Raw genomic sequence first — 10,687 nt, forward strand, 5'->3', positions numbered from 1 at the left:
CTTTAAACTCTGATTTAACCTCTTACAAATATTTCATAGAAAAAAAAAACTTAATTCTGAGACTCTGAGGGTCAGGTTTCTTTGGTCCCTAAAAAGGGAGGAAAGGACAGAGCATCGAGATTGAATGTCACTGCAAAATACTGGCCTGTAATACAGTCTTCATTAATTTGCTAAGTCTCTAGCTCTTCAGATAAATACCTGCTCTAATACAGTCTTCATTAATTTGCTAAGTCTCTAGCTCTTCAGATAAATACCTGCTCAGATATTTGAAAAAATATTTAACAGATTTAACCAATGCAACTCATGATATTAATCATTTAAATTAATACTACATATACCTTGGTTTTATTTGGAGCCCACAGTAACACCTGTAGTCATCAAAACTAGTCTCACAATTTTTCAAAGAACTATAAATTGACAGCAACAAGTAGTTAATGAAAACAAAGTTTGAAAAAGATATTCTAAATCACTTGAATTGTATAAATATTAAGTATTTCAATAAACACCTGATGCATTTTCACTTTTATTCTTTAAAGAGTATACTATTCCAAAATTGAAGGTTTCCCTTACGTACCCTAAGTTATTCATTTAAACTAGAATTTTAATGTTAAGTTTATCTTTTAGGATAAAAACTTCTTTATGCAACTACTGGAATCCTTTCTGTCGAAGAAAATAGCTTCAAATACTGGGGCTTTCATATACAATTTATTTCATATATGTGAATTTTCTTATTCAGGACTTTAAAGCCATTTAACTGATGATCATCTCTATTACATTTTTCTAATAAATTTTAATCTAAAAATTGCCTATTTGCTTGTGTCACTTCCATTACAATGTAATATTATGTTAGAATTTTTACAAAAATATACACTATTGTGTTCAAAAGTGAGTGGAAATTAAATAAAATGCGAGGCTACAAAATAAAATTTAAAGTTCTTTAAAATCATCTTGGAGTAACTGTGGCTCTCATTTTAAATAGCCTCAACACTCTTCAAAATGGAATAGAATAAGACTTGAAAATGTATACCAAAGTAATTCCTTTTATTTGTAGTCTTTAAAAAATAATTTCTCATCTCCTGCAATGGTTTTGACTTGGAAAATATAAATGAAAATTCATGGCATGACGCTTCTATTAAATTCTCTTTGAAAATATTTTTCTATTTCATAATGGGTTCCTACCTCCCTCACAAGGAAACTTTTTTTTTTAAGGAAAAGAAAATAAACTAAGAAGGGGACGACTAAAGCCAATTCTTTTGGTGGTTTTTCTTTGAAAATTAAGCATTTTATTTCTGAAAAAAAGTGTAAAAATCTTACATTAGAATAGTACAATTGCCAGTAAAATTTACAATACTCCTTGTAAAGCATACGCAGTAAGTACAAAATTAAAATTCCGCATGTCTGTTATGATACAAAACACAGGTTAAAATAAGAAATGATAATTTTGACCTTTTTCCTTGTGTAAACATGAGCATCATTTTTTTCTTTTCATGAAAAAGTACACCAGACAAGTGTCCTCAAATAAAAACCATTCTTCGGGACCGTTACTATTTTTGTATCATTATTCTGTTGAGTATTATTGATTTTTTTTAAACGCCTGGACCTGAGAATTTCTAGACCTTAAAAAGGCTTAATTTTTAAATTTCCCAAAGTCATGGAAGCCTCTTGTGCCTAGAGAGGGCGGATCCCCACCAGCACCCTCTCCCTCCTCACCCCAGATTGGGGGACTGCAGCATAGGGCGATTTTGCAGAAACAGGGGAACCTGCAGAGCCAAAAGGCGCGCCCAACCAGTTGCCGAACAGTCTCCTCAGAGAATCCAAAACGGCGAAAATGGGGGCGCGAGGTCGGCAGGGGCCGCGTCGGGAGGCGGGAACAAAACACAAAACCACCCAGATGAAAAAAGGAGCCGGGATTCCTACCTTCTCCATCTCAAGCGCGCTAACATAGCGTTATTAACAATTTGAGATCCTAGCAGTAAAGTTCTCGACACTTGACAGGGCAGTCCCTTGGTGCAGAGTCCCCAGGGCGGCGGACGAGGAGACGGAGGAGGCGGCGGCGGCCGCGGCGGCCACGAGGGAGCGGGTGAGCGCGGCGGCCGGGCCCACCGCCGCCTGAGCCCCGCAGCTGCCGCCGCCGCCGCCGCCGCCGCCGCCGGATGCGGGCGCGGGCGCGGACTGCGTGCCCGGAGAGGGGGAGGGCGAGGCCTGCACGGTGACGGCGGCCTGCGCGGCGGCTGCGGCGGCGGCGGCCGGGCCCAGGCTGCCCCCGATGATGCTCTCGATGGAGAAGGGCGAGCGCGCCAGCGCTGAGGCTCCCGGGCCGCCCGCCTTGGTCGCCGAGGCCTGCAGGGGGCCGGGCAGGGCGGCGCCGAGCGGGTGCGGCCGGTAGCCGAAGGCGGTCCGGGCAAGCTCTGCCGCCGCACCGTGCGGTGGCGGGGGCGGCGGGGGCGGCGGGGGTGAGTGCGGGTGGAAGGCTGCGGCGGCAGCGGCGGCTGCGGCGAAGAGGGCCGAGGGCGGCGCGTAGGGCGGCAGCTGCAGGCCATAGCCGCAGCCGTAGGGGCTGTAGCCATAGGCGTGCGGGGCTGGTGGGGGCGCGGGTGGGAAGAGCGCGGCGGCGGCGGCGGGGTCCCCTGCGCTCCCCGCGCCCCCCGCGCTGCGCAGCAGCAGCGATTCGGCGGCGGCCGCGTTGGGCGGGAGCAGTGGCTGCCGCTTGAAGCGCTTCCTCCGGCGCAGGAAGCTGCCGTTGTCGAACATGTCGGCGGACTCAGGGTCGAGCGTCCAGTAGTTGCCTTTGCCGGGGTTGCCGGGTTCGCGGGGAATCTTGACGAAGCAGTCGTTGAGCGAGAGATTGTGGCGGATGCTGTTCTGCCAGGCGGGGAACTTCTCCCGGTAGTAGGGGAAGCGGCCGCTGATGAACTCGCAGATCTCGCTCAGCGTCAGCCGTTTCTTGGGGCTCTGCAGGATGGCCATGGTGATGAGCGCGATGTACGAGTAGGGCGGCTTCACCAGGGGGTTCTTGGCGCCTCCGCCCGAGCTCACGCTCCCGCCGCCGCTCGCGCCCGCGCTGCCGCCGCCACCGGCCCCGGCCCCGGTCCCTGCCACTGGGGCTGGGCCCGGGGGTGCCGGGGAGCCCCCTGTCCGCTGGGCCAGCAGGATGTCATCGTCGTCCTCCTCCTCCTCCAGGTCCTCTAGCTCGTCTTCCCCGGCGTACGAGCGCCGCCGCCGCCGCCGCTGCGCGGGGACAGCCAGCCGGGGCCCGCCACCGCCGCCCTCGTCGTCGTCCTCCTCTTCCTCGTCGTCTTCGTCCTCGCCCTCCCCCACCACGTCGATGTCTGTCTCCTCGGCGAGGCCAGAGGCATCGGACATCTCCGTACTCAGGGTCATAGCTGTGGCGCGGCGGCGGCGAGGCGGCCCATAGGGGCGCCGGGCTCCGGGCTCCCGCCGCGCCCCAGCCCAGGTCTCGGGCGGCGGGCTTGGCCCGGGGGCGCCACGCTGGGGGGGGCGCCGCTGCGGCTCAGGCTGCGCCGGGGCCGCCCGGCGGCAGCGGTGGAGGCTTGCGCTGCGACTTTGTAACTCCTGCGCCGCCGCTGTAGCCCCAGGATCTCCGCGCTCCCTTGGCTCAGCGTGCACCCGGCCGGGGCGGGGGACTTGACCTTCCTCTCTCCCAGCGCCTCTCGCCGGTTCAGTTGAGGAGGGGGTGGCGGGGCCCCGGGCGAGCAAGTTAAAACGTCGGGAGCCCGGGAGGGTGCGGGACGGGTTAGAGTCTAGGGACAGAGCTCGGCGAGGAGAGGGCTGAGTCCAGGAGAGGGCGGACCTTTCCTCGGCTTATAGCACAAGGAGGCCTGTCACATGGTGTGCACGTCAGAGCGCTACCGAGGCAAGGGAAAGAAAGCCTAGAAAATCAGCCCAGCTCGGGAGAGAAAGTTCACCCGTAGGAGGGAGCAGCAACTGAGAAGAGGGGGGAGGAGATAGGACCCCACCATTCCTTGCCAAGGGGGCTGAGACCTGAATTACGCGCAGGCCTACGGTGGTCTGACCGAGGGCCGCTGCACGAGTTAAGAGTTCCCAGCCTCCTTGTCTTCAGTTAGCTCTCAACCCTAACCTCAGGAGCACTCCCGGGACGCGACGACTGGACCAGTGGATGGCCGGTAGGAGCCATCCAGCCGGGAGATAACCACCCCACCGTCTGAGGTGGTCCCTGGGGTACGGCCCTGAGGTCTGCTGGGTTGTTCCATCTCCTCCAGATTGGGTGAGCGGCTGCCCACCGAATCTGATGAGAAATCCCCCGGTTTAAGCACAATAATAATTGTTTATTGACCTTTTAACCTGTCCCCTTTGGTTCTTCTCCAAAGACGTCTGTTTTCCACCATTTGTTAATAAAAATGCTTTTAAGCTGGTGTTTTAGTCACTTATCTGCAGTTGAAAGCCCTAGAAACTTGACAGCTAAACTAAGCCACTCTAATGAGAGGATCTGATGAATTTCATGGGAATAAAGTAATCATTGAATGCAGAGAAGAAATAGAAATTTTTAGTGAAAACCCAAATACACACCAAAAAAATGCATCTAGGAACAACTCAAAAAAGTTATTTCATAATGGCATGAGAGATTCTATAGTTTTCAGTAAGGGGAATGTTCTAATCAACACTCCACAGTAATCTCAAAATACTTATATTACTAAACATGCACACGTATCTGTACACGGCCAGGCTTAATAATAAAACTACAATGATAGAAACTTTCACATCAGCTTTTAAAAATTGTTTTAAATCCACTAAATATTTCCAGTAGGTACTGGTGAAAAGAAATGAAATAATTTTAAAAAGTAAGATTCAAGTTCTGTTCAACTCAATTTTCCTTTTTCAGATGACAAGGTAGTGGTAGTAATTCAAATACAATGGCATTTTAAGTACACCTATCTTTGTCACCAACTCATTTTTATTTTGGTTAGTGGAAAAATCCTAATAGCTTGTGGAATTCATACTCACATAGCCATACTTTTTGGACTTTTGCATTTCCTAAAACTCTTTTACTTCAAAGTGGGGACCTTGCCTCAAAATTTTAGCTTTCTGACTAAAATGACCGCTTGACAAGAACTGAGAATCAAAAATCAATGGCTTTATGTGGAAACAATCATCAGCTGCCCTTCTGTATATCATTTTAAGGACCAAGCACTTTTCACATTTTCAAACATTTCATTACTCCCCTTACCAATTACAGAGCCTCAAAAATAAACTGTTTCCCCCATCTAAGACTTCTATTTAAATCGAGTTTTTGTTGCTGAGGACAGCTATCAACCAATTACAGTTACAAATGACCCATACAGTCCGTTATAGGTCTTTGAAAGTTCCATAGGAATGCCTCAGAACCCTAAATAAATTATTTTTCATTGACTCTTATTTGATATATGACTGCATTATTTAATTATTGTAATGGGCCCAGCATTAACCGGAGCCAACATTAATCAGCACTATTAATCAGGCATTACATTACTTTGTTGATGTAGCCAGGAGTCCTTACCAAGCAGTTCACTTTTACATTTGAAAGTTTAAGTTTTATAAGTACTCAGTCGATATTTAAATAAACACCACGAGATTTTCGCTGCACTGAGGATTGGTGTGTGGCAAAGTAAAGTTGAAACGTAGAAGAATTTGTTCGCAGACCATTAGTTACTTTAGGTGATCAGTTACAGCCGTCATTCGGTTCTGTTAACACTGCCTTGAACTTGTCTGACCAAGAAGGGCTCTGAGATTGACTTTGCATTTCGTTTGTAACTTTGCCTGAAGGTCCCCCACAAAGGGTTAAGAGCTCTTCCCTGGAAACCCTTGAAAAACGTGGCAAATTATCTTCTGGCCGCTCCTAGGAAAGTGTTAGGATTTACCGAAGGTCAGAGCGGAAGATCAACCCAGGAGAAGCGCTGCCGGAACAGAGAGTGTTAACAGAGATTTGGGTGAGCTTTACTAAAGCTCCACATTTGGACATACCACTTGCTTTGTTTGCTTTAGTTAAGCTACACGTTTGTATGCCACTTTTAGCTCCGTGCTCCTTGAAATTCCCCGAGTGTGGAAACCCAAGAATTTCATTTCCCGCGCGGGTCCCTCTTTTGCCTCCCTCGTCTGCCTTCCGTGGGCCTCCCGCCCTAATAAGCTCCCAGCTCTCGGCCACGGCTGGGAAATCTCCACCCCTATCTCTCAAGTTAGTACAGGGACAAGAAACTTCGGTGAGGCAGGCGGGGACGACGAGGTGACCCTCTTCCCTCACGCCCAGCTCGCGCCGACGCGGAAAGCCGCGCGGCTCTCGCTGGCCGGCTGGTGCCCGCTTGCGGGAGGCCTGCCTCCTGGTGGCGGCGCCGCGCGGAGCTGGCCCAGGGCTGGCCCCGAGCCGGAGCTCAGGAAACTGCGGTCGTTTTGCGAGTGTGGCCGGTGAGCTACCGGGCTTCCTTACCCCTGGACTTCGGGCCGCGAGTCCTTTTCTTTCTCGAGAACCCACCTCGCCTTCTCTAGGGCGACTGGGCGCATGCAGAGGCGTTTCCCTGGACTGCAGGTTTAGGATTTTTCCTGTGGCGGTTTGGACGCTCTAGGAGTCCTCCTGGGGGTATTGGGATGACGCGCTGGAGGAGCAGAAAAGGCAGCCGGACCCTCGGGAGGCACCGCCTCAGCCCTTTGCCCTCGGGCCCTGGACCGCGAGCTCCGCAACTTCCAGGGGCTTCCTTCGGTGGGCGAAGGCTGGCACAGACCTGGGGGCATCAGCTCCCGGGGCGGGAACCTGGACTACTCTCTCCGGCCCCTAGCGCACCCCAGGAGTTTACCCATGAACGTGAACGTCAACGCGTCTTTAAACTCGGCGGACACTTGGGGCCACGTCCCTCCTCCAAGAGTCGTTCCACTCCGTCTGTATTGAGATGCTACTTTGTGCCTGGCACTCTGGTTTCTGGAGAGAGTAAGAATAAAACGCGACTTTCTGGTGTGACTCACGTCTCATGGAGAAGTCAGGTAAATAGATCATTATTAGGCCCAAAGAGAAATGCTTTCTGAGTACCTCTAGACGAAAGCGAGAAATGCCCGTGGCTCCATTCTTTCATCCTGCGCTATCCTTCTTGTGGCTGTAGCATCTTCCCTTCTCTGTGTAAACTCAAGCGCCTAGAGGTCAAAAGGGGCTCCATTCGTTGTTTTCTGTTTATTTTTGTGTGTGCGGGTTAAAATATATAAAGCATAAAATTTGCCATTTTAAGTGTACAGTTCAGAGGCATTAATATATTCACATTGGTACAACCGTAACCACTATCCCTTTCCAGAACTTTTCCATCATTCCTGAACTGAAACTCTGTACCAGTTAAAGAATAACTCCCATTCCTCCTCCACCCCACTGCCCCCAGCATCTTGGCAACCACTATTCCATTTCCTGTCTCTAGGAAATTGACTATTCTATAGCTACCTCATATAAGTGGATGCATACAATATTTATCCTTTGTGTCTGGCTTATTTTGCTTAAGTAACATAATGTCTACAAGATTCATCCGTTATAGCATGCATCAGAATTTCATTCTGTAGGCTGAATAATATTCTGTTGTGCATTATATACACCACATTTTGTTTATTTATCCATCAATTGACATTTGGGTTGTTTCCTACTTTTCTGTTTGTTTTAGAGCCTACACTCACCTAGCTCTTTGTAATACTCTGCATGCAGTATGCACTCAATAAAGGTTTATTTATTCATTTTCCTAATTCTTTTTCATCCCAGAAATCCTCAAAGCATCCCCATTGTTTTTTGCTGTGCCTTCTGGATTTGTACCCTTAACTTGCTCACAATTAAGAGACATTCAGACTCACTCTGCACATTATCTTCAGTAAAAATAAGTAGGAGTTAAGACTGTACTAGAATTAGTTCCTGACAAAACTGTGATCATCCCCCTTCTCCCCTGCCTACCCGCCCCCATACACAGACTTTTTACGTCCTTTTTATGCCTTCTTACCTGTCCTAAGTCCTTGAGGGCCCAAGATGACTTGGAAATGTTTCCCTGACTGTCCAGGCCCTCCACTTCAGTGTCCTCTTGTGGTGTAATATTACCTGCCATAAGTGTTGGTTCACACTTGCTACTAAGCTAATTTCAAGGTCACGAAAACTGGTCAAGTGGATGGCTGAGGATGCAGGCGCTGAGAATTGCTGCTAGCTCTTATGTAGGTGGTGATGGCAGAGCAGAACCTTCCATCTTCATGGGTCTAGCAGTCTCTCCCAACACAGCCTCTCCCAATTCCATTGGACAAGCTCTTTCCAACCCTCAAATGTATTTCTTCAGGACCAGTTAGGTAGTCTGAAAATAGGTTCAAGGCAAGGTATTGCTAGCTGACAGTAGTTGGTGCTTCTCCCAAGAGAAGATTCATTTTAACCCAGGAATTCTGTTGATAACATGCCATAATCCAATTTCAAATGGTACATTTTCAGGCAGTGTAGCTGGGAGGTGATTCCCTCATGAAGAAGATATTTCAGTGGCCTCCTGGGTCTAACTAGGTAGTCTATGCCTGCACAACAGCTCCTTGAACAAGCACTTCATGGCCTGAGCAGGATTCAGAAATCCTCAAGAATTCAGAATGTCAGCAAAGGTCTAAATCTGTGTTTTATAAAGGTAAAATTGTTTACACTAACTCAGGAATTTTCATTACCGCAGTTAACCTGGACTAGCCCTCCCACCCTCAACACACAACACAGACTTATTTAGCTCTGAATCTCAGTGGTTTGCAGTGGTACACGTTTAAATTTTGCACCCAGAAATCAAAACTTCATAAGGTTTTTTAAAATTATGAATTTAATTGCAAAATATACACAACTCCATCCCAGAGAGAACTCCTCCATTTGTGGGTTGCCTTCCATAAAAGACCCTCAAGAGTACGTGTTTGTGGCTCTGTAATCATCTAGAGTTTATCTACATTGTTTAATAAATTAATTTCCTGGAAATATACTTAGTATTTTAAATTCTAATATAAGAATTGAAAAAATAATATTACCACATCTAGAAAGAGTGCATTTATTTATTTTTCATTTGTAGTTCACCCAGGGGGTGTCTGTGAAGAGAAATCTCTCTGCCTGGAAAGAATGGGGATCTCTAAATTGATTCTAGGAGTGTGGCTGTCTACAGGACACATTGGAAATGAATAGAATTCTCATGAGACCATGAGAAAGCCTTGTCTTGAACTGAAATTTTTTTGTGCTCAAAATCTATACAGTGACCAACTTTCTTTGTCTCTCTCTGTCTGTCTGTCTGTCTGTCTGTCTCTCTGTCTCTGTCTCTCTCACACACACATACACACACACACACTCACACACTCTTTCTAGCCTGATGTTCAGGCTTAAACCAAGGCTGAACTATCACCTCTGTGCTCTGCATATGCAAACAGACCAGAAGCTCGATGTCTACCCTCAGGGGCAAACCCGCACCTGACACCACAATCTGACACCAAGCTGTGGAGGTGGGGGTTGTGGGGGGAGGGGGAGATTTGTTGCAGTACAAACATAGTTTGTTGAGTACATAGTACCCTGTGCAGAAAGCACTTTAGATATCTTCCACTAGAGGCATGTGTGAGTAAATCGCCTTTGCTAGAAAGCTTTGATTGGCAGTCTTCCAGAGCAGAAAAAACTGAGAAAGGTCCTGAACCCAACATTTACAGAAGAGTAAATGCAAATAATAAATGATCACTAGTCATAAGAGACACACAAATTAGAAAATGATGAAATGCCATTTTCCTCTATCAAATTAGCAAATTGCACAAGAACGACGGGCATGATGGTAGGAACTCAGCCATATGCTGCCTGTGTAAAGTGCAAAGTGGTACATACCTTCTAGCAAGTGATTTGGCAACACAAAGCTTGGACCTTAAGTGTCATTCTCTTTGTTTCATTCATTCTACGATTCCACCCTAAAGAAACAACCTGAAATATAAGCAAAGATTTATGTACAAAAATATTTGTTGAAATGGTTTTTTAAAGGGTAAAAATTGGAAACATTCTAAAGAGTTAAATATATTACTATATATCCTTTAGATGGAATATTTTGTAATCATTAGAAAGTAAGTCTATGAACAATTTTAATAACTTTTAAAAGTCTCAAGGGTAATGGTAAATGAAAAGTCCAGATAGAAAATTATATATAATACTTTATCAGCTATTTAATATACTATACATGTAAAATTATGACTGGAAGGAAATGCACTAAAATGTCAACTGGTTATTTCCAGGAAGTGAAATTATGGGTGGTTTTTTTTTTCATTATTTATATTGTACCTTTCTATGTTTTCCAAATTTTTCACAATGTGCAACTTCCAAATTGCTGAGTCAAGACACCTGAAGAGCACAATTAGTGTAAAAAAAATAGACTACACACTGAATGGTTTATATTATCTGAAGCATGATTATTGGAATAGACACCAAGAATTTAAAATAAGCATGATAAATACCTCAAAGAGGAAAGGGAACTTATTAATAACATTAAGCAAGAAAAATTAACACTTTTTAAAAACCCTAGTGGAAACATTAAGTATGAAGACTCTAACAGACTAAATAAAGAACAAATTAATGGAATAAATAGAATAGGATACAGCTGAATAGGATACAATTGAATTTGAAGATTAGTTTGAGGAAGTCTCCCAAAAGCAGCTGGAACGGACAAAAGTGGACTGCAGTTAGCATCAATAGAAT

General features: G+C 46.4%; 1 protein-coding gene and 1 long non-coding RNA gene across 2 annotated transcripts; both read right to left on the minus strand.

The window, feature by feature from the left end:
- Positions 1-1,202: 1,202 nt before the first annotated feature.
- On the minus strand, positions 1,203-3,441 carry FOXD1 (forkhead box D1). The gene has a single exon (XM_031446709.2). It carries the CDS (start codon positions 3,379-3,381, stop codon positions 1,951-1,953), a length of 1,431 nt encoding a protein of 476 aa, XP_031302569.2. The 5' UTR covers positions 3,382-3,441; the 3' UTR covers positions 1,203-1,950.
- Positions 3,442-4,705: 1,264 nt separating this feature from the next.
- On the minus strand, positions 4,706-9,916 carry LOC135321055 (uncharacterized). The gene is made up of 5 exons (XR_010380473.1): positions 9,830-9,916; positions 7,971-8,309; positions 7,034-7,134; positions 6,440-6,925; positions 4,706-5,912 (listed from the first exon to the last, which is right to left on the minus strand). It is a non-coding gene; the product is annotated as an uncharacterized LOC135321055 (long non-coding RNA).
- Between the last annotated feature and the right edge of the window lie 771 nt (positions 9,917-10,687).

Source organism: Camelus dromedarius, chromosome 3, assembly GCF_036321535.1.
Source record: "Camelus dromedarius isolate mCamDro1 chromosome 3, mCamDro1.pat, whole genome shotgun sequence".
Taxonomy (NCBI): domain Eukaryota; kingdom Metazoa; phylum Chordata; class Mammalia; order Artiodactyla; family Camelidae; genus Camelus; species Camelus dromedarius.